The sequence below is a fragment of the Zootoca vivipara genome, chromosome 4 (assembly GCF_965207765.1).
Source record: "Zootoca vivipara chromosome 4, rZooViv2.hap1.1, whole genome shotgun sequence".
In the NCBI taxonomy this organism is placed as follows: Eukaryota; Metazoa; Chordata; class Lepidosauria; order Squamata; family Lacertidae; genus Zootoca; species Zootoca vivipara.
The window spans coordinates 37,657,492-37,681,848 of record NC_142587.1 but is presented as its reverse complement, the minus strand read 5'-3'; the positions used below and the strand labels follow the sequence as shown (position 1 = coordinate 37,681,848).

At 43.2% G+C, this 24,357-nt stretch overlaps 1 protein-coding gene and 1 long non-coding RNA gene across 3 annotated transcripts in view; one reads left to right on the top strand and one right to left on the bottom strand.

Moving 5' to 3' along the window:
• Nucleotides 1-15,262, bottom strand: part of EGFL6 (EGF like domain multiple 6) — a 40,725-nt gene extending 25,463 nt beyond the window's left edge. Inside the window, exons 1-2 of one of the 2 annotated variants that reach the window (XM_035115536.3) lie at nucleotides 14,830-15,262; nucleotides 5,653-5,765 (exon numbers count right to left, since the gene is read on the bottom strand). In XM_035115536.3, the coding sequence (XP_034971427.1) occupies nucleotides 5,653-5,765; nucleotides 14,830-14,909 (193 nt within the window). In that variant the 5' untranslated portion in view covers nucleotides 14,910-15,262. The remainder of the gene's footprint in view (nucleotides 1-5,652; nucleotides 5,766-14,829) is intronic. The other variant, XM_088667729.1, reaches the window with a different exon arrangement.
• A 32-nt stretch (nucleotides 15,263-15,294) lies between these two features.
• LOC148685906 (uncharacterized) lies at nucleotides 15,295-22,898 on the top strand. Its single transcript, XR_015949515.1, has 4 exons — nucleotides 15,295-15,456; nucleotides 17,970-18,119; nucleotides 20,137-20,201; nucleotides 22,848-22,898. It is a non-coding gene; the product is annotated as an uncharacterized LOC148685906 (long non-coding RNA).
• Nucleotides 22,899-24,357: the final 1,459 nt, after the last annotated feature.

Below are 24,357 nucleotides of genomic sequence, written 5' to 3'. Positions count from 1 at the left end.
TGATTTGTTCTTTGTAATATACCATTGTCTTTCCCCTACTTCTTTTCTTTCCTATTTACTATGGAATTTAATAAATGTTCTCCAGAAAATGTTCATTTCAACGTAACGTTGCTGATTTGATTTTGTTTTCAATCATTGCCAGATTTGCTTCAGGTTACTGTAGATCCAAATTCTTTCTGGAGTGGCTTCATTTCCCCTGGAAATTATAGTGAGAGCGCAGGAGGAATAAAGAGGCTAACATTTGGACCTGAACACTTTTCCATATCAGAATCTAATATACCACCCAAGCATCACAATGGCTGCTTGCCATAAATCCTACTTTCTGAGAGTTTACAGCTATCTCTCTGAACAACTGAAGTCTTTTCACTTTTATCAGATTTTCTTCCTACAGGGTATGGCTGGGTATGACCAACAGCAAAGTTAATGATGGCTTCCAATATCCCCCCCCCCCCAAAAAAATCCACCCCAATCTGAATTTCAATTAATCTGATGCTTTAGCAGTGGCCTAGTGAAGTATTAGGCATTACATATACAATACACATTCAGACCAACTGGTGACCATGAGCAGTTTTTACTCTTTACCTGTACTGTACTCAGTACCTTTTTTCAATCATGAAGTTGTTATAGTAAGTGCCACACTTTTTAACAACAACAAAAAGAGGTGCCAGTATTTGTATGTCTTTTATTACTAAGCTCATTCATTGCACATTGCCAAAAAAGTGGAAATTCATCACTAGAAAAGGGAGGGCACAGGTATTTGCATATAACCTGCATGTGCTAATGTATATTTATGTCTGTATATGTATAAATAATTACTGTAATTTTAGTAGCAGCTACTCCAGCAGGCTGCTTCGGTGGGAGAGGTGAGAAGCAGGGCTCATTCCATCAGCTCTGCTGAAAGACTCTATCAAGGGCCTCCTGTCCCTGAACTGTGGATTGTTGCCATGCCAAGCACTACTGTTTTGACTTTATTGATGGCAGCTGAGTTTGCTTCCCCCCCTTCCCCTCCACACCCCTTTTCACTGGGTGTTGTATCTTTTAGACCAGGCATCCCCAAACTGCGGCCCTCCAGATGTTTTGGCCTACAACTCCCATGATCCCTAGCTAACAGGACCAGTGGTCAGGGATGATGGGAATTGTAGTCCAAAACATCTGGAGGGCCGAAGTTTGGGGATGCCTGTTTTAGACTGTTAAGCTTGTAAGCAGAGACTATCTTGTTTTAACTCAGGGTTCCCAAACTAGGAACTTCAGCTGTTTTTGGACTGCAACTCCCATCATCTCTACCTAGCAGGACCAGTGGTCAGGGATGATGGGAACTATAGTTCAAAAATAGCTGGAGACCCCAAGTTTGGGAAACCCTGTTTAACTGATACTACCGGTATGTAAGCTGCTCTGGTACACATGCTTTAAATAAATAATTTAATTGAAACAGAAACACATCTCACTGTAAGCACAGAAACCTGGGATCAGGTGACCTGTATGCCTTCTCGGACTGCCACCCAGGTGATGTTATAAATGGGTTAAATTAGACAGTCCTTCAAATAAAGGGTGCCTTCTGACTGAGGACTGTCCTTCTATGCAAATACTTCCATGTGGACCTCTGACTGGCAGCTTCACACTCCTCCTAAGCTGATTGCATGAGGGAGGGGCCACCTGGCTTTTGAGCGAATCCCAAAACATGAAGTAGAGGTGTGAGATGATGAACTAGCTCTGAACTTCTAGAAATTCATGCAGCTAATTGTTTGAAGCACTTGCCTCAACTCTTTCAATGTCCAGCTCCCCACCCTGCAAAAAACTCCAGTCCCATGCTGCATTTTCTCCCATAACATGCTCACATTACCACTTCTGCAGTCAAGGTTAAGTAAAATATGCACCATGTTTCTATATCTCCTATCCATATAGGTAAAGGTAAAGGGACCCCTGACCATTAGGTCCAGTCATGAACGACTCTGGGGTTGCGACGCTCATCTCGCTTTACTGGCCGAGGGAGCCGGCGTACAGCTTCCGGGTCATGTGGCCAGCATGACTAAGCAGCTTCTGGTGAACCAGAGCAGCGCATGGAATCACTGTTTACCTTCCCGCCGGAGCGGTACCTATTTATCTACTTGCTTTTGAACTGCTAGGTTGGCAGGAGCAGGGACCAAACAATGGGAGCTCACCCCATCATGGGGATTTGAACCGCCGACCTTCTTATATACATATCCATATATTTAAATCTATAAGGCTTTTGGTTACAGAATTTAGGTTTCCACTCCCCAGAATAAGAGTGTTCTACATGTGGAATTTAGTTTGTTTTTAGCTGAATTGTAGAAGTCCTTGGCCATTGTTCAGAACTTTCCAAACTTAACATGACTGAATTTCAGAGTCTCCCAAAAAGTTATTCTAAAATCTATTAGACATCAATATCTGGCAATTTAAACCATCATTTGTTCCAAATGGCTTAATGATATTGTGCCAGCAGGAAAAAGGTGTATATTATAAAAATCCTGACCAAAAGTAGTCTAATGAAAGGAACAGTGTAATAAAGAGAAAACAATACAGTCGTACCTTGGTTCTCGAATGTAATCCATTCCGGAAGTCCGTTCAACTTCCAGAAATGTTCAAAAACCAAGGTGTGGCTTCTGATTGGCTGCAGGAGCTTCCTGCACTCAATCGGAAGCCACAGAAGCCGCGTCGAATGTTCAGGTTCCAAAGAACGTTCGGAAACCGGAATACTTACTTCCGGGTTTTCGGCGTTTGGGAGCCAAAAACGTACAAGTACCAAAGCGTTCGAGAACCAAGGTACAACTATACAGCACAGAACGTCTGCATCTTAATTTATATATTCACCATATATCATGCAGGACTCAAACCAGATATCTGCCAAGAGAAGAATGTAAAGCTTTTGAAAAATGGATACTAGTCGGAGATATTCTATTGTTTTTTGGGGGGTGGGAAGCTCTCCTTGCTTTTTTAAAAAGAACTTCACATTATTATCCATTCTTAGCACATCATATACTCAAGAAGCTGAACTGGGGTTATACAAACAATACAAAAAATATTAATAAAGGACTTCTCTATTCAACAGATGGCAATGCTTTCAACTAGAGCTATTATCTGCAACATGCATTAATAAAGGTTCAAGGAGAAAAAGCTCTTTTGGCAGCTATTTTGATTGGACAACAGTCTGGTGAGCATATCAATTATGATGTGAACTTTTGCTCATCTGCCTCATATATTCAAAGCTAAGCTCATCAGGACAGCAGATGCAGCGTCTACGAAAGAGACGACTCCAAGACTCAACATTTTATTAGTTCGTTCAGCTTTGCCAGACTCCAGCTGGAGAAAGATTTCAACCTCTCCCTTGAGTTTTTACTATTTTTTATTAAACTCTTAGCGGTCATTAAATAACCATAGGTTCTTCGTTGAAGTAATTCTCCAGAGGGCTGAAAACAACACAGATAATCCTCAGGTGCATTTGCATTAGGATGTTAGACAGTTAAAAATATAGCAAATACTCCATTTAACGTAAATACCTGAGGACAACATATGCCACTTAATCAAAAGCACCTGGCTATAAATACCTCTGCATGGCTTGCTTAAAGGTTGTGTTTTCCCTGTGGTTTTTTAATTTCTAACACTACAGCTTTGGGGTAAAGACTGAGCATGGAAATCCCATAGTGATCTTCTTAAAATAATAATAATAAAGATTGGTAATGGGTGGAGCTCACGGGTAGAGCCCATAAAAGGTTCTTTTAAAATTTATTCTTAGGTATACAACTACTGCATATGTTCACAGGAATCCTAGCACCAAGCAATACTATACACATATCATACCAGGGCTCCACATATCCCAATGCAAACCAGACTATAACAGTACCAGAATTGGAAAATAACCTGTATGTCTCAAGAAAGTAAGCCAGACCAAACACTACAGGTCAAAGCTCACATATTTATCACACAGCTGAGCATGATGGGGAAAACACATGGAATTCTCAAGGAAATAAGCCTGCAGGAAACACAGTTTGTTTCTTTCTTTCAACAAGCACAGAGAAGATGCTGAGGCCCTTCTTCATGAGCCTCCTCCATGAGAGGTCCAGTGGGCGGCAACATGAGAACAGGCCTTTTCTGTGGTGGGATCTCACTTGTGGAACCTTCTCCCCAGGGAGGTTCACCTGGCACCTTTGTTACATATCTTTAGGCGCTAAGCAAAAACATTCCTCTTCTCCCAGGCCTTCAGCCTATTAAACTGGGGGGAGGGTGCATAGCTGCCAAGTTATCCCTTTTTTACAGGGATTTTCCCTTATGCTGAATAGGCTTCCTCGCAAGAAAAGCGAAAACTTGGCAGCTATGGGAGGGTGTTTTAGTTGTTTCTATGTTATCTATTTTGGTGTTTTAATAGTGTAAACCATCCTGTGATCATCGGATGAAAGGCAATATTGAAATTTAAGAAGATAATTTATAATACTGGGTCTGACCTGAGATGAGCGTTCCTGGCTCTACCTTCCTGACTGTTTAAGCAGTACTCCCTGCCACCACCTTTTCTTTTCCCTAAGTGGGGTGAGGATGCCAGGAGGCACTAGCGAGTCTTCAAATGGTGGTGTCACTGCATTCACTGCCTGCTTTCCTTCCTTCCTTCCTTCCTTCCGTGTCCCCTATCCACCATCTTCAGTAGTACACAGGAGCCCCATTTTAAACTATGCCTGTGTCACATGTGTGCAAAACTGGTTCCACTAGGCCATATCTCCCTGGCACACATGTGCAAATCAAAATGAATGAATGAATGAATGAATGAATGAATGAATGAATGGAGTGTGGCTCTGGTTTATGGCTCTGCTCTATGTTAGCAGCACTGAAGTGACCTGGGCTGCAAGCCTGGGCAGTGTGTATGCCCAGACAAGAAGACCCCACTTTCAGCCTCACTGTTGTTTTCCAGATGAAAGTATAGTATCTGTGGATGTGGGGGGAAATCACCCAAGCCATTTTATTTGCTTCTCTTCTGGCTAGTTGGGCAACTCTATCCTAGGATAAAACTTTTTGTTTTATATTCTGTTCTATTTGTGGACTCTACAAGTCACGCCTTAGACTCCTCCAAGATACGTGGTTCATTTTGTGTAATAGCTGCAGCTCTTTTAATCCATGAGCTATGTTTGTGAAATTGTTATGGAATGAGCCCAGGGAATCAGGTATTTTGGCTACCCTGGAAAGTACCGCATCTGCCCAGGACTAATTGGGGGGGGGAGACACAAGATGAAGCATTATACCATGTTAAAAATAATAATGCAGAAAGTTGCATTTTTTTTCATATAGTATTTGTGATGCTATGTGTTATGGTAATTACTACAATAGTGCTAATATTATATGTATCAGTTAATATAATATTAATGGACTGTTTTCTTCTCATCCATGTATATAAATGGATAGATTATAGTATGTGGCATCTGTTAAATGATTAATAGTTGGTCTGTGCTGTACGGCAAATCAGTTAAAATTATCAGAATACTTTTTTTCTTGCAACAGAACATTTTCACTTAACCCTGTCTTGTCATTTTAAACCATCAAACAGCACTATGCAGCTTTCATTTCTTTATTTTCGAAACCACTGGAAGTCAAATCCATTCAAATTTAGGGATATATTTCTGGAGACAAGGGAATAAAAGGTTTTGCTATTACCTTCACAGAGCCCTTTGCTATTCCTTTTCCAGCCATAGCAGCAGTCAAGCTTAGAGCCATAGCGGCAGATTCCAGGTTGATTCATGGTTAGGAGCTGCCTACGACCTCGTGAGCTGTGCATAAAATAGAACAGATGAATTAATGGATCCCCTACAGATCCAGGACCTGGAAAGATGTTCCATTTCTCCATTGCGTGGGCGGGCCACATTGGTGTTCTGTTGAAGTAACTGAAATTAAACACTCCTGAAGCACCTGAATCGCAAGTGTTATCTGCCTATGTGGTTCACTGCAGCAGAACTGACTTGCTCCCTCCAGCAAAAATGCTGGTTATCTTCTATTTGTTAAGCTTCTAAATCCTCTGCCCCTTTTTCAAGTATTTCAGAGGAACAGGCATGAGGTTCTAAGGCGGCCTTCCATCTATGTCCTGCATATATATGCAAATTTCCTTAACTCCAAAGATTTAAATCAGTTAAGATGTACATCTCTGCCCTTACCAGTCAATGTTGCTGCTAGTTCTCAATTAAATAAACAGGAAACAAAAGCACAAAATCTAATGATTTTCCTCCAGTTCGAATTTGCTGAATTTGAAAGCACACAAAGGCTTTTGGTGCACAGATGTAAGTTTTCAGCATCACACATTGAGCGTCAGCCTATGAAACCTACTAAGAAACCTAGATTCTGTGGTTATAAAACGATGTGCACCCGTTTTCGCAGCCATTTCTGCCACCTTTGCAGTTAAATTCCAATATGAATCTATACATAGCAGCAAGAATAGTGTTCGCATAAAACATTTTAACAAATATCAAGAAAGATGCTGGGGGGAAAAGTTTGTACATAAATAAAATAAGAGGCAAATTGCAAGGTGTCTGTGATTCATTCTCCTATGCCAGGCATCCCCAAACTTCGGCCCTCCAGATGTTTTGGACTACAATTCCCATCATCCCTGACCACTGGTCCTCTTAGCTAGGGATCATGGGAGTTGTAGGCCAAAACATCTGGAGGGCCACAGTTTGGGGAAGCCTATGCTTTGGGGTGGTTTCTTTAAACCAGGCATAGGCAAACTCGGCCCTCCAAATGTTTTGGGACTACAACTCCCATGATCCCTAGGGATGATGGGAATTGTAGTCCCAAAACATCTGAAGGGCCTATGCCTTGTTTAAACCAAAGGCAACCTGAGCACCTGCAAATCCTAGTAGACTTAACCCCTTTCCCTTCTGATCACTTTCCAGGTCAAATCTCCTTCAGCATACTGCCTATTCATGTATGGGGGAGCCTTTATTTGTTCCTCATAAGCAAAGGTTGATTTTGAACTGTGGGGCTAACGTAGAAAGGGTTAAGCCATCCCTTTCTGCCCTCCCCTTGCATCTGTTTGGCGTTCCAGTCTACCCTGGCTGATTTTGGTTGAGGGGGAAAAAATGCAGCGGAGAGAATCACAGAACTCCTCATGATGTTTCCTTTGGCCTTCTCACCATAGAATAGTTATGGACATCCAATTATGAACTTTCTATGAACTTTCATAAAGGTAAAATGAAACCACGGATTGTCCCTGGAGATAAACATGATTAATTCAGCCACAAACCTTATGTGTAGTAGAGCTTCCTTGGGAAAGGAATATGAGAGAAATAAATTGTTTTGTTATGTTTTATATATATATATATATATAAACTTTTTACATGGCTTGGTTAATATGCCTGGATAGAGTTGATAGCAACAGGACAAATCCACTTAATCTTGCTGTCATTCATTCTTAAACAGAGGCTATCGGGAACATTTGTTTTGTGGGTTGTGTTACTATATAACTTTGCTATTAGCAATGGGAAACGCAGAGTGAAAAAAGCATTGGAAAAATAAAACATTCTTATTATGTCTTTAAAAAAAGAAAAGAAAAAATATGGTTTGCTTCCTCCACCCCCCTGAAAAAAATAATCCTTACTATTTTCAAATTTAAATGATAAAGGTTAAATAGGAAAGCTGTACAGTATAGATTTTAAATCCCACTATTATATTATACTTTGTGCTCTATGGTACTATAAAAAAATGTTCACGTCATCAAAGAATCAAAAGCTTCAGCCTGTATGCTAAATCACCAGTGATATTCAGCATGGGATGAAGGAACATTGGACTTGCATCCAAATTGCTAACTGAAATATACCCAGAGGCCTGTAGGATTTTAAGAACACACACACACCTTGAACAGCAGGTGTTTATGCCACGTCATAGTATTTTTTAAATTGTCAACTCAGTTTCAAAAGTGGTTTGCTATGTCAAGGGTGGGGGTATGCATGACTGCCAACTTGTGTGAAGATATAGTTTGCTACTTCCTGGCCATTAAGTACAGGAATTCTGCATGATGCCATGGCTGCCATTATAATTACAGTGGTACCTCTGTTTATGAACACAATTGGTTCCGGAAGTCTGTTCATAAACTGAAGCGTTCATAAACTGAAGCGAACTTTCCCATTGAAAGTAATGGAAAGTGAATTAATCCGTTCCAGATGGGTCCGCAGAGTACTCAACCTGAAGCGTACTTAACCCGAAGCATGGGTGTAATTGGTTTCGGAAGTCTGTTCATAAACTGAAGCATTCATAAACTGAAGCAAAGTTTCCCATTGAAAGTAATGGAAAGTGAATTAATCTGTTCCAGATGGGTCCGCGGCGTTCGTAAACCGAATATTCATAAACCGAGGTGTTCATAAACCGAGGTTCCACTGTACAAGGAAGTCAGCAACAGTTTGACCGAATGATTCTTGTTTCCAAATAAACACGGTGCTATTTTTCTCGAAAAAGAAGTGCCAGAAGTCATCTTGAACCACCTCCCTCTTTCTCTTAAAATGTCAATGGCACACACCTGAGAGGTGCCAGGACTGAGTTTTGGGAAGTTCCAGCTAAAAAAAAAAAGCCCTGAGTAAACACATTTATCATTTCCAGTCTTTTTAAACTGGAAATGATGGCGGGATATTGATGACAATGAAAATTAGAAAAAGCTGCAATGTTGTGCTTCCAAACACTGCTGGTAAACATATTTAGTGCATTAAATCCCCGAAAGTTTCCAAGAGGGGGGGGGGGACACACAACCAAGTCCAAACCTCACAAAAAAGTAATAATAACCAACTGATACTTTAAAAGAAACTTGTGGTTTATTTTCCCTTTTAAAATTAAAAGCAAAAATCACATGTCAGCATCAAATAGCTCCAGATTTTCTTCCAATACGTTTTCAGGCTTAAGGGGAGATACTGTAGACTATCAAAAGGAAACCAGAAACCCTGAAGAGATACTTCTGAGTTGCAGGGGGGTAGTGGTCAATCGAGTAGAAATGACATCTGCATTGCATATAAATAAAACATGCTAAGCACATTAACAGAAAGAAAAGAGTTCCAACATTCCCCACTGCTTAGTCCAGGCATATACATACCAGGATTACTGCTGAACTTCTCACAAGGTAAAATTTAGCAGTATATTTGTGATTCACCAACAGCAGAACCAACTTCAATTTTTTTAAAAAGCCATGCTTGCCAGAATCTGGCAGGTTCCAATTACCTTTGCAGCTGCTAACTGATCAGAAACAAACACATTGGCCTGACTGATCTGCCGCAATTAGTGTGAAGCGACAATGCAGATCTCCATGCATGAAAATCTTCATATACATCTTAAAATGGATTCAACCTACAGAAAAGCTGCCAACCTTGCAGGCTCTGGAATCATTCTTCACACAGCAGGCAAACCATGTGTGTACAATAGGTCCTGTGATAGCACATCACACCGATTCCATCATGCATGCATGCAAAGAAAGCAAAGACTCATATAAAGCGCAACACCTACAAAGTTGGAAAGGGCTGAGAACTTTTCACTCTAGCTTTCCCTTCGACTGCCATTTTTAGTTTAGGTCTGTGCATTTGCTTAGCTTTGGTATTCACTCATTCAGAGTTGCAATGTTGTCAGAGTTGGTCAATTTCCGTGGAATTATGACACATAATTCATGAGGCTTTTCTTACAAGGTCTCAGACTACTTACTTTGTAGGAATTCCATTTATGTCATAAGAACTACTCCAGAGTAAGAAGTTTAAAGTTATTCCTTAAGGTTTTTGACAAACTTGATAGGCTACAAAATTAGAGAAAATGTTTATTTCTTTATTTCATTAAGTTTATATAGTGTTTGATTGTTTTAAAAACCCTCAAAGCTGTTTACAAAAGAAATAAATCAATAAAATTATTAGTATAAACAATTAAAACAATAAAAAATTAAAACCAGCAATAAACTAAACACACACCAGCATTCTGGGTAGATTTGTCTAAACAAAAATGCTTTTAGCAGGCACCAAAAGGAGTACAGTCAAAGCGCCTGCCTTATGTAATATTTATGTCTTTTGAAATCTGCTGCTAAATGCAAATCCTAAGTTTATTGCTTTATTTCCTAGAGGTTTCAAAAAAAACCTTTTATTTATTGTCATTTATCTTCTACAAATTTCCACATTTCCTGTGTTGTTGTTTTTTAAACTTACTCTTTCGAAATTTTGGCCTCACTTTTTCCAAGCTGATTCTAATTGTGTGACTTCCTCCTCTTATTTCCAACCACCCATAGATGGTGATGATTTCTTCATGTTCCTGGTCAAATATTTTTTAACTCATTTATTTAAGGTGCAATCCTAATTAATAGGGCTTACTTCTAAGTAAGTACATACACACTGATTAGAAGGAGGCAGTAGTCTGAATGTTACAAGACGGGTCTGTTGCAGCCATGTGATTCTTGGTTGCAAGACTGAGGTCTGGTCAGCGGAGGTTAATGGAACCAGCAGCATCACGGAAGATTATCTTTTTTTGTTTTGAAGATTATCTTAATGACAGAGGGGTCAACTATCTTTTTTTCCTCAAGGAGGTGCCTCTCAAAGGATGGGTTCTTCAGGAAGAGAACGATTTGGGAGTCAGAGCTTAGTTTACCCTCTTCATCTGGGAAGTGATTTCATCAAAGTGCAGATGTGAAAGTGAGCAATAAACTGGTAGTAAGGGGACTAAGGTGCGGACCCAGGTGGCGCTGTGGGCTAAACCACTGAGCCTAGGGCTTGCCGATCAGAAGGTCGGCGGTTCGAATCCCTGCGACAGGGTGAGCTCCCCTTGCTTGGTCCCAGCTCCTGCTAACCTAGCAGTTCGAAAGCACATCAAAATGCAAGTAGATAAATAGGAACCACTATAGCGGGGAGGTAAACGGCGTTTCCATGTGCTGCTCTGGTTTACCAGAAGCGGCTTTGTCATGCTGGCCACATGACCTGGAAGCTATACGCCGGCTCCCTCGGCCAATAATGCGAGATGAGCACGCAACCCCAGAGTCGGTCACGACTGGACCTAATGGTCAGGGTTCCCTTTACCTTTACCTTTAAGGGGACTAAGGTAGAAAGAGACACAGAGGCCCAACTTGTCCTTTATAAGAATCCTATATTGTGCCGCTGGCAGCCCCTAAAAGAACCATGAATGTGGGAGCAGAATCTCATGGGAGTGTTAATGCTGTGAACCCTTAGCTTATACTCAACCTACATATATGTGAAAATAAACACTTTTACCACAGTAATGCCTCTGGTAACTTCATTTAAAGGAAACCGACTCAAAGTACACACTGAAACCTCTCTCTCTCAGAGCCTATGGTGCATATAGCACAGCTTTATATCTTTGTGAGCTCCAAGTAGCTAAATGATCAACAGCATGGTGTGTTTTATTTATTCTTCCGGGAGAATTTAGAAGAAACTCACATGTTACTCAATTGTCCTTTAGCTCCTTCCACACAGTGCTTGAAATGAAGTAGGAAAACCTCAACTTCCATGGTTTGCCAACCATGCTTCCATTGCCTTATAAAAGCAGTAACTGGAGGGACCAGGCACCTTCAGCTCCCTGTAATTCAAGCACTGCCCCAATACTAGATTTACTGGCTTCAAAACATGTTGATGCAAACTAGAGCAGGGGACCTCTAGGGTCAGGTGAGAGACAAAGGTAGAAAGGAGACAACCAAAGAGGGATGTGATGGAGGAGGTTGCCACATGCTTCTTCAATGTCCAAATGCTTCTGAGCATTCTGCTTCTGAGGAATCGCCAGATGCTGGAAAAGACACTCTTTTTCCATTAGCGGTCTCAAGATGAGAGATTTCCCTTAGAGACCTCTCTTCTTCCAGCTATGCTGATGCTGGGCTCAGAATAGAAACTCCTCCTAGGAATCTTCTTCAAGAGCTTTTCTCACTCCTCCTCCTCCTGCTCCTCCTGGATTGAGGCAGGGGGGTCACCGCCAATTTATTTATGTCAAAATGTGACTTCCCCACTCCCTATTTTAAAAACCTTGCTGTACAGTGGTACCTCTAGATACGTACCCGATCCGTTCCGAGGTGCCATTTGCACCCCAAAAGTATGTATCTAGAGTGGCGCATCTGTGCACATGCGAAGCGCCGATAGAGTGCTTTTGCACATGCACGAAGCGCACAGACCGCTTCTTCGCATGTGCGAAGCGCGCAGGAGTCAGGATGCTTCTGTGCATGCGCGCGCGGCGGAACCAGGAAGTAAACACTTCCGGGTCCGCCGCGTTCTTATCCTGAAAGTACGCAACCTGCAGCGTACTTAACCCGAGGTATGACTGTACAAAGAAAGATAGTGTGATTCTGCTTTCCCTACCCCAAATCCCTTATGGTAGAGAAAACTGTAGTGTGGGGATGGGGATGAATGAAAGGAAGAATGCCAGAGCCCCAATTGGTGTGGAATGCTTCCAGCTCCCATTTTTCTTGAAAGGAGGCAGGAGAAACAGCCAGCAGACAACAGAGGGGAAAAAGAGCTGAGGTTTAGTTAGTTAACAGGAGCAGGAAAGAGTAGAAGAAGCAAGTGGAAGAACTCAGGCAGGTGTACCATTTAAAGAAAGCCCCAGAGCAACAAAATGGGAGGGGATAGCACCAAATAACACTGGGGGTGAGCTTAAGCTGCCTTCCCCCTACCTGGTGCCATCCAGATGTTTTAGGGCTGTGTTGGGTAGGGCTGATGGGAGTCCAAAACATCTGGATGGTGTCAAGTTAAGGAAGTCTGGTTTAGAGCAGGGCTTCCCAAACATCTGAGCTCACTGACGCCTGATGAGCTTAGAAACAAAATTTTTAGAAATGTAAATGAAATATCAATATATAAGCAACCTTTATTAATCACCAATTGTCATTGCTAGGAATCACAACATGTAAGGAATACTGTTGTATTGTGTGGATTCAACTTATTAAATAAAGAGGCTCCTCACTGGCAAGGGAGATGTATTATATATACGGTGCATATGCCCTTTATTTCTCATATGGTAGTTCCTAATCAAAGTTTTTGCACTATACCTCAGAAACTTCTTTTCTACCTCTAGACCCTTTTTGATGCCCTTTGACCCCTTCACATAATCCCATGGATCTCAGGTTGTCAATATTGGCCACTTTGGGAAACTATGGTTTGGAATAAGGGTGGGGAAGCTATGGCTTTTCTGGCAAGCTCAGGAGCAAGCGGGATATAAAGCTAAATGAGTCTATCGATTTCATATGCAGGTTTTTAAAGGTGTACATTTTAAAACATAATGAATGACTCAGACCGCTTCTATAATGGTAATTTGTACTTGTTCTCGAAACTATGTTTTACCAGAGGTTTTTTAACTCACTGACCATACTTATCCACTTTCAGGTTTGATTTTAGTTCACGTATCCCCATGTTTGGGATGCTGCCAAAACATTTTATATACCGTGTGGCCAGGCCAGCAACGCACAGGACAGGACAGTTTCCTGGGAATATCCAATTGCCAACATGCAATTTCAAATGCTGTGTAAGACTGTCTGGTTCCCATGAGGTAGTTATGCTATTGCTTAAGAACACCACCTGCCCCTTTGATTTGGATAGAACTCCTCACACACTTCCAGATCATGCTTAACGTACAACATCTCTTGCAAGGTCCAGCTGCATGTTATGGCATAGAGTATTCTATGGCAAACACGTGAAATCAGCTGCTGGGGAGGCAGGGCACAACTGAGCCGCTCTGCAAGTGGAATAACCATGAAGCAGAATGAGACAATTGTCTCAGGAGACGAACGCAGGAAAGCAGCAAACGGATGCCCCCCCCCAGGTCCACCACTCACTAAATTATTACTCTCTGGTCATGCTGATGACCCACCCAGTGAGGAAGGTGTGTGTGTGTCTTTTCCTCCAAGGAAGACATTCTGGGGGTGGTGGCCAGGAGGGTACTTGTGCCACAAGAGTCAACACACACAGAATGCTAAGGACTCCCCACCCTACCCTGGTCCTTCCTCGGAACAAGGCACTGAGGCAAGACAGAAGAGGTGGAGATAAACTGCCTTCCCACTAATGTGGGAAGGAGAGGAGGAATGGGACAGAGAAGGGCACCACTACCATTCCAGGGGGTTGGACTAGATGACCCTCAGAATCCCTTCCAGCTCTACAATTCTATGATTCTACGAAGAAAGGGAGGGGTGGCAGCAGGAAGAGGAGAAACACGTGTGTGTGTGTGTGTGTGTGTGTGTGCGCGTGCGTGTGTGTGTGTGAGAGAGAGAGAGATGCAATCCCTTACACTGACCCTGGCCCCTCTTCTAAGGTATGCAGCACGCAGACACAACTTCTGATGTTATCTTCTGCACTACTCTCGTGTGGAGCAAAGTGTTAATGCAGCCACACCTTTAAACTACAGTACTGGGTTTTGTTTTTCCCCCAAAAGAGAATTGCTTGCCACCCAAGGTTCTTTCGAACAAAATCCGGCAAGGTGGAAGCCCTGTCTCCTAGATCCACAGGCACGGGCTGTGATCACTTGAAAATGCACTCTGCACGCATTCCCCTCACAGAGCTGCAATTCCCATCTGTATTTCTCACTCAGGCTCTCTGGCACCCAGCGTGAAAAAGCCATAGCAGACCAAGCACTGCAAAGCACCCATCAGAATAAATTTCAGGAGAGGCAGGTCACAGATTGGGCTTCCAGGTGAGTTAAATGCTGGTTTGAACCAGCCCACTCTTTTAATTTATTTAAATCTATTTTATATTAAATTTGTACACCACCCTTCATCCGAAGATCACAGGGCGTCTCGTGACATAAAAATACCAAGCGAGAAACACAAAATATGCATTAAAACAAAAACACTGGCTCCAAAGGGACCCCCATGACCCCCCCCCCTTGCCCCTTTTTGATACTAACCTGACATTTTCAGGGAATCCACCTGCAACAAGGGGCAGCCAGGAAAAAATTAGAAAAGTGTTCCAGGCGAGCAGCACCATGCCTGAGGAAACTGAGGCAGCAACTGGAGGCAGTTGGGTAGAGCTGGGAGGGAGAGAGACAGAAAGAAGTCCTTTAGTTTGAAACTGGAAGGCAAACCTACGCGGGACGATCTAGGGACGCTGCTGCTGCCCACGCCCCCCTCTCTCTGAAGGACCCCGCCTCGCTTCTCGGGGTCTTCTGTTCCTCCGTGGCAGCTGGCTTCGCCGTTCTTCTTCTCCGCAGCTATTGGACTCTTCCAAGCCTTTCCATGGGGCAGAGCTGCCAAGTGCGCAAAGCTGCAGGACCAAGGAGCCCGCCCTAGATCCAGACGGGAAAAGCCACGCTGGAGTCTGAGCTTTGCCTCTCGGGGGTCTGCATGCCTCGGCCTGGGGGCGGGGCGGAGATTTGCATGGGAGACTCCCACGTTGCTCAAAGGCCTTTCCATCCCGCTGCAAACAACGGTTTTATTGCATGGAGAAGAGGTGGGCGACCGGCACTTGCTTGAAATAATCGTAAACACGCTGCTTTGTGCACCTCCAGCTTGGGTGTCCCCAAGCAAGAGATCAGGTAATTAACAAACGAGAAACAAGCAAATGAGAGACAAGCACTGACCATAACAATCAAAATGGGTAAGGGGTTTTCGGGAATAAAGCGTTTATCATATTACTTGAGACAGTAATAGATATGCAGTTTTATTTTTTATTTTTGGCGGCGGATGCAAGGGGAACCTGACCTGCTGCCTTTACAAAAACTGGACTCTAGTGCAGTGCTAGAGCATCTGCATCACATGATGCAGAAGGTCCCAAGTTCAGTCCGTGGCATCCAAAGTTAAAAAGGGCCAAGGCACCTGGAGAGTTGGTGCACATGACTTTCTCCCAAAGGATCCTGGGAGCTGTAGTTTGTTAAGAGTGCTGAGAGTTGTAGCTCTGTGTGGGGTGAACTTCAGTTCCCAGAATTCCGTGGGGGAAGTCATGTGCTTTGAGCATAAGCATAAACTCAAATAGTCTGGACTGCCTTACTGAAGACTCTTCCAAATTACTCCTTTATTGAGCATTCATCCTGATTTGTTTGCATGAAGTTTGTGAGGTGGTTAGGCAATGCCAGCAATTTACTGAGCTGTCGTCATGATGTTGGGAAAAGTTATATGATGTCACATTGAGCGATTGTTTTTCCAAACATTCCATTGCTTTCCCCGTGATTTCCTTGTCACAACAGGTCTGATTTGGGGGGAAGCAGGTTTGTCGTACAACTTGAATTGTGCCATTTGAATTTTGCCAAGATGTAGTTAAACCCTACTCAAAATCAAATCTCCTTAAATAACTTAGAGATCGGGGTATACCTGCACCAGCTCCTTGTTTACCTTTCACTTCATTTAACTATCTCAACTTGCATGAATACCAACATTGCTATATTTCGGTGCTTTCTTTTCAGAATAATTCTGTATTTCTGCTATTAGAGCAGTGTTCAGTGCAGAGATCCACCCTGTTAACTTTGACAGAGTCACTCTACAGCATTAGGCTTGGGACCTCTGTACCTTAAGGAATACCTCTTCTCCTGCAAGTCTGCTCAGACCCTTAGCTCACCTACAGGTGCCTCATCAGAAAGAAATTTGGAGAGTGACAAGGAAGGAGAGGGCTTTCTTAGTGGCTCTTCCCAGTGACGTTTGCCTGGGACAATTCTGAATTTATTCCAGCACCAGTCAAAAACCTTTCTTTACCACCAGGGCATTTGAATGATAGCCAATTGCTTCTCAGAATGGGATCAGCTTTTAATATTAACTGTGTTGTGTGTCAATGGAGAAGAATTTGGCTGGTGACAACAGGACTGCTGCATGTGTCTTCGTTCCAAACTAGCAGGACAAAAAAGTACAATTTTGTGTTCTGCACTGCTGACATAGCAAGAAATTCTCTGGGAAATTGCCTTTCGCTTCCATCCCAGAGACTGAATGCAGCTTAAGTTTCCAGTACTAGGACCATCTCTAGCGAAGGCTGTGGATGCATTCAAGCACACATCTCCATTGAATTGAAATGTTATTGGCGCACTGAGACCTATCTGCCCACAAGTCCCTAAGGACACACCAAGGACTGTCTCTTCTCCTGGTATTTTCTTACTGTATCAATAAAGTTTGAACTCTAGTAAAAGCCCCTTTTGGGATTACATGGAGTTTACATTATGTTCTTCAATGCTTTCCCTGCCTATTCCTTTGCATTGTGTCTACAGGTCATACAAGGAATGGGAGGATGTTCAGGCTTTAAGGATTTGTAAATGGAATCCTCCAGGGCCAAACGAGGCTATATGCTAAATGCATGATTGAATTTAAAGTACCAAGTTCCTCCTGTTTAAATAACAGCAGGCTGTCCTATTCAGGATCAGCACTGTGGCATACAGTGTGGAGGGGTTAACCCTCGCCCTACAGTCCTGACAAAAAACAAAACACTCCAGCTGCTATCCCCCCCCCCGCCCCGGAGAGAAGCTGGTTTGTGTAGAACCCAACACATAATGTCCACCCTCCTTATTTGAACTTTTATTCACCCCCACATTATTATTTTTCAGTTATTTTTTCTGTAAGCCACCCATCCCCTTGGGATCTTCCCAACACTTTTTTTGAATGAATGAAAGAAAAGACTTGTACATGGCTTTCACTAGGAATTTTGGAAAGTATTAATTCATTGCTCTGGACATGGTTTGCCTAGATTTCTGTCACTCTTGCCATCCCCCCTTTATCTCTCTCTCTCTCTCTCTCTCTCTGTGTGTGTGTGTGTGTGTGTTCATTTATTCATATTCATTCATTGTTATTCTAAGTCACTCTGTAACATGGAAAATCCATATACTGTATGGGTAGGTTTTTTTTGCCTATCTGTTTTTCCATATATTACTACAATGAAATGTAGCCTTCTTAACTTCCTTTGAACATCATTCCATGATATTTAAACATGAAAGATGCCTGTAATGTATAGCTGTGCTCTGGCAAGGTTAATGTGCTTCATGTTAACTGATTGTCCCATAACTCAACCCCCTTTGAAACTTAAACCTTACTAATGGCGAGCTTGAACTTCTCTGTCTGTCTGTCTGTCTTACAGAAGAAGGGATCTGGCACTCCATCCCATGCAGGGTCAATCAGGGCCTCCCTGGACGAGAGTGGAGAGATCTGTGTCTCCTCAGCGCTGGCCCTTTTTCAACAAGCTGGCTGAGCCAAAGTATCTGACTGAGGAGGAAAGCAAAAATCATAGGTCAGAGAGACAAGTTGAGGCCAGTACCCAGTATATCAGGACTAGGGAACATATGGCCATCCAGATGTTGGTGAACTACAACTCCATTATCCTGACCTGCCATGCTGTCTGGGGATGATGGGAATTGAAGTCCTATCAGCATTCGGATGGCAGCAGGCATTTCCCATTCCTGCAATAAGTAGGCAGCCCGGGCAAGTGTGAAGAAAGAGGCAGGCAGCAAAACTGGCAAGGGCTTAGGGAAAGGAGCATGTTGTGAGCTGTGTGCAATAGAAACTTTGGCATACAGTCAATTAATAGAACAGAGGCCTGCAGCCCAGAAGCCTGGGGCCTGCAGCACACCCAAGCCACACATCTCTCCTGGGAGTGATGCAGTTGCTCAGGCGCCTCCAGGCTCTGCACTGCACAAAAGGGCAGTGTGGGGCTTGCGTCTGCCCACCGCCTCCCCCTCAGCTGTAGTTTGCCCTGGGCACAGGGTGTGCACGCCGCCCCGGGTGCCCGAGCAGCTAGCTATGCCGTTGGCTTCCCCCAAAGAATCTTGAGAACTGTGGTTTGTTAAGGATACTGAAAGTTGTTAGAAGATTCCTATTCTCCTGACAGAGCTACAATTCCCAGAGTTTCCTGGGAAGAGAGATTGAATTTTAAACCACTCTGGTAATTGCAGCTCTGTGAGGAGAATAGGGCTCTCCTAACAGCTCTCAGCACCTGTAACAAACTGCCCAGGATTATTTGGGGGAAGCCATATCTGTATGGTACCACTTTAAATGCATGGTGCAAGTCCGGCCTTTATCTCTTGCTGGTGGGCCAGAGCCAAATGTCCCCTGTCCTAAGTGCTGTGTACAGCAATACAGTCTTGTTAATTGCCGCGGTTCCTACACAGGCAATGGGGACAGCTCTGTAATGCTAAACAATGGAACTGACATGCTGGATCTTGTGCTCTCATTATACTGCTGTGTAGTGGAATCTGGGATCATGCTGTTAGCTGCCTTTAAAAAAAATGGTCTTTAAAATTGCAGAGACGGGATGGAAAAAGAATGTCCGTCCCTGAATCAGGGCAGTATACAAGGGAGGGAGAGAAGGAAGATACCCTTGGTAGTTTTTCACTGCTGTGTACATGGTTAAGTACTCTTTCAGAAAAGCAGAAAAACCAAGCACCAAAAAACGTTCAATTATCAAAGCTCGTTTACATACACAACACCACTCAAGCAACTGATATTTAGAGGCATAAAGCAGTGAAGGTAGAACATAGCCATCATAACTAGTAGCAATTAATAGCCTTATCTTCCATGAATTTGTCTTAATTATTTTTTAAAGCCATCCAAGTACCCTGGCCATCACTAATGCACTAGATGCACTGATTTAAAGCCTCAACAGCTTCACTGGTGTTAGAAGAAAAGAAGAAATAAAGTTTGGTGTCACCTGGTGATGGCAACATACCTCAAATCCATGGACAACCAGTCCCTGCAGTTTCGCATAGATACAGAATAGCATAGGTGTCATAAGGACACAGCTTTCATTTGCACAGCCTGCTGTCTCTTTCTCCTCTGTGATGATGATTTATGATTTGAACCTAGCCCCGGTGACTGCTTTAGCAGACAGGTAGGTTATATCACCGGCATCCTGTCACTCACAACCACAAGCCAACCAATATCAGGGTCAATATAATGGCAGTCCAGCTGAACAGGCCCGCAACACACATCGTTGAGAGGGGGGCTGCTTCCTAAGAGCCAGTCAATGAAGATTCAGTCAGAAGCATTGCCACACACTGTTTGTACATATTGTGTGGGACGCCCTTCTCCCATCTTGCTTTTAAGGCCAAATGTCCGTACAGTTTAATAAAGTGTTCCATCTAGAGGGCTCCCCGCTTACCCACAATTGTGCGGGCTGCAGAACGTTAACCCTTTCTAGTCCCCCCGCTTCCTCTTCCACCCATTCCTTGCTTTGCTTGGCTCTGCCTTCCAGGTGGCTATTCATAAACATCTGCTCTTTTTTTTTTTGTCCCCCTCGGTGCCTAATGTAGAAAACAACTACTGGATTCATTAAGGACTTTTCATGCTTAGCCTCGACCCACCACCCCTGAGAGAAGTAAGACCTCCCTGCTCTTTTCCTTGAAGTGCCTCATTATTTTTCTCCTCCTGCTCCTCAACGTCTGGTAACGTTGCTCGCCATTTCCCACAGCGCTTGGTAGCGTGCCCACAAGTTTCTTAGTGGGGACCTCTCCCTCTTGCACACATTCCAGTCCTAAAGGCATCGCTTGTTGCATAGGCCCAATAACTAATTGATATTTTAATTAAAATGTTTTTTTCCCCCGAGTGAACACTGAGCACAGTAAAGCCACATACCTGGGGGGAAATATATACAGGGCAAGTTTGATTTCCAGTTTCCGGAACAAAGGTACATTAAAGTAAAAAATAATAATTAAAAATCTGCTAATGCCCATTGTCTTTGGACCACCCTCAAATGCTTGACAAATGTTGCACTCCTCCTGAAGGAGCAGATTAGCACTTTGGGAGTGATTCTGGAATCTGGATCCAGCTCTGGATCCAGTGGCTAGAAGTGCTTTTTACCTACTGCAGCTGGTTCGACAGCTACGGCTATTTCCAGAATGGGAAAGCCTTGCCACAGTAGTTCATGCCCTGGTATACTTCAAGACATGATTACTGCCATGCGCTTTATGTTGGGCTTCCCTTGTGTTGGATTTGCAGTTGGTGCAGAATGCTGCAGCATGATTGCTGCCAGGAGTGAGGCCTTGTCAGCATATGTAGACTCACCCTACTAGCTGCCCCCCCCCCAATTAAATATAGTGGGCCACCTCACGGTACACCAATTAAACGAATGCCTACTATTTACCACAGGCTATCTGGTTGGGGGTCTTGTGTGAGGAAAATTGTGATTCAGGGAGTCTCAGGCAGGAGTTGATCAAACAAGGGCAGTTTTGTTTCATTTAAAAAACAACAACCCAAGAAGTTGGTGAAACAAAGTTGGGTCAGGAGATGCGTTCTTTCAGGTAGAAGTTAACTTATTATTTAAACTAAATATAAAGATGCCAGAGGCTTAAACACAGGCACAGCTTCTCTTAAACTCCCTTTACTCAAAATCAGTTGTTACACTTCCATTTCTGTTACTCGTTTCTAGGTCCTTAGTTCAAGCAGATACTACAGGTCAATGCATTTAACACAGTTTATTAATTTGGTTCACAAGCAAAGGGGCACTGTTTGTCAGTTACCCACTCTCTTAACAATCCTACTCCTGAGGTTTTCTAATGAGTACAACAGACCCAGGGGGTCGCCTCACCCCTGGTTACTGGTTTCGGAGTCTTCTTTACCTAGAACAGGCACATCCAACTCCCGAGAGACTGCAATCTACTCACAGTATAAAAAGACCGGTTGTGAACTACCCATTGTCATTGCCAGTTGTTGTTGACTATGACCGGTTGCAAAAAGCCAACCGTATCTTAGAAAGCTGGCTTGTTTCAGCAAAACATGATTAAGATTAGCCACAGTTTAGGGTTTGGGTGTAAGGCGAAACTGTGGTTAATCTAAAGCAGAATGAAAGCTTCCATACTCCTCTATATAGCTGTGGGAGCCTAAGGCTTATTGCACCTTGTCCTTGTTAATGCTAAACCACGGCTTAGAACTGTGTGCAAGCGCAGCTTTTATGAAAGCAGCCTTGGCCCATGACACTTGCACACATGGAGAGACAGGCCCAGTATTTCCCCTGCAGGAACTCCTTTTACGTAGTGCATTTATTGCTCTTTAAAAGACTGCTTTCCTGTGGAGAAAATCTATTTCCCAGAAGTAGCACTATTCGGCTTAAAAATTATATCTTGGGTCATGATCTAGGAATGGCTTTAAAAACAAAAAAAACAAGAAACCACACAACTACCATAACAAAACAAATGAATTCCAGTGCCAGTTTGCATTTAGTCCTGATTGTTTGAACGAACTCTAGCTCCCAGGTGTGCTGGTAATGGATAAAACAGCACCATGTGAAAAAGAATAACAGGAAATCCAGGAAATGTAAATTGAACAAATCCAGGTCATTTCCCATATAGGTTTACTTTCCTTTATTAGGGTCTGCATGCTATACTGAAAACCACTCTTTTCCTTGGGGGACTGATTGCATTTTGTTTGCCTGGGATGTGGATTGCCCCACCCACCCACCCACTCTTCCGAAAGTGATCAGGTCAATGAGTTTGTGATATGTTCCTAAGCTATTTAAATAGCTGGTCACCCTGTTCTGACACCTTTCAATCTGATGCTTGCTCATAGACTTTTCCTGTTGTTCTCGTGTTCGATGGGCATGAAATAATATAAGACCCACAGAAAATGGTTCTTTGGCTCATCCTGTTTGAAAACGCCAAATATGTTCATCTAACAGAGAAGGCATTTGATATCACTAAACTAATCTAAACTGCACAGTTTTAAGTGGCCTGTCTAAAAACAAAAATGTATGGGGGAAATTGCTTCTTGTGGTGTGCATTCTTGGGTATTCTGATTCTGGAATTCAGCTTGTACATGCTTTGTATGCCAAAACTAACATGTGAAACTGCATGACTGACTGGTTCGCTAATGATGCAGAGCAGACAGAAATATTCAGTCAACTGCGGCGCCTCAACTCTTGTCATACAACATCTTTTTAAATGGCTAATGATAGCTTCCAAATGATGCTTTAGGATAGCTATGGATTCTTCATTTCTCTTGTCTAACCCATAACTTCAATCTCCTTCAGAACACCTTGCTTGTGGGCATAGAAGGCACCTTAAAAATGGAATAGAATCATAAGTATGGTCTATATACAACTTATTTTAGCCGAAGTAAACCTTGTCGGTGGGAAGAGGGGAAGAAAGGGGAAGCAAATTAAAACGGGATCCTGGGGGAGGGAGGATTGAATGTCATGCTTCCATGGGCCTTCCAGAGAAGAATGTTTATTGCAAGTAACAGTAATCATTCTCATCTTGCAATTTAAATGAAACCCAGTTCTCGCACTCCATCCATCAACATACCAGGGATATCATGAGAGTTAGCAGAGAGTTGTTCCAAAGAGCCATATTTAAGTGTTGCCTTGGCAATCAGCAAGAAGATCATTGTGCCTGTACTAATACAGTAGTTATTCTCAATGCCATGAAGAATCCCAGGGTAATTTAGCTAAGCAAAAGCTTCCTTCGCTTTATAGCAGACTTCGTAACAGGACAGCAATTTGTACTGGGGCTGCTTCCACACTGGGAGTGCTTCCACATGTGAGTTTATCATGGGTTTGTTGCTACTCATGAATGGAAGTTTTTCACAGCATCCACCCAACGGCATCTCCATCAAAATGCCACCCACACCCTGTTCCCCGTTTCATCCAAATGGGATATGCAGAGAGTAAGGGTTGCTAGTTTTGGGCAGCATTCCATCCAAATTTAGGCTGCACAATTAAACTTGATTTGGCAACAAATCTCCCCCTCCCCCCAAAAAAGAAAACACAGACCAAGATCATACTTTTTGTGATAAAGAAAGTTATGGGGAAATGCACTGGAAAGTGTTATAATGCTTGCTTGAAGGAACATTGTATGGCGTCCCTATAAACAAATAGAAATGAATGCTTTGCAAATAGCTGGTGTCATCTAATCTCCCCACAAACTTTGTACACAAAGATCAGGATAGGTACAGGGCCGTCTTACAGTACTGTGTTGCAAACACAGTACTGTGGTGCAAAAATCCCTCTGGCGCCCCCTCCCCCCACACATTTCCCTCCCGGTGGGCAGGCTGGAGGGCGGCTCCTCCGGCGGGGAGGAGGCTCCGGGCATGGCAGAGGGCAGCGAGCTGTTGCTGGGAGGCACCGCGTCCAGACTTGCCTCTTCCTTGGCGCCCTCCAGAACTTGGCGCTGTGGTGCCCCGCACAACTAGCTCCTATGGGCAAGACGCCCCTGGATAAATATGCAGCCATTGAGTTAATGATAACATATCCCCGCCACTCCAAACTGGAATGCAGAACTAGAAACAAAGTACAGGCGTACCTTGGAAGTCAAACGGAATCTGTTCCAGAAGTGTTCAACTTCCAAAATGTTCGACTTCCAAGGCGCAGCTTTCAATTGGCTGCAGGAGCATCCTGCAGCCAACCAGAAGCCACAGAAACCGCGCCGGATGTTTGGCTTCCGATAATCATTCGAAAACTGGAACAATCACTTCCTGTTTTTGATCATTCGGGAGCCAAAATGTTCGAGTTTACAGGCGTTCGGTTTCCGAGGTTCCACTGT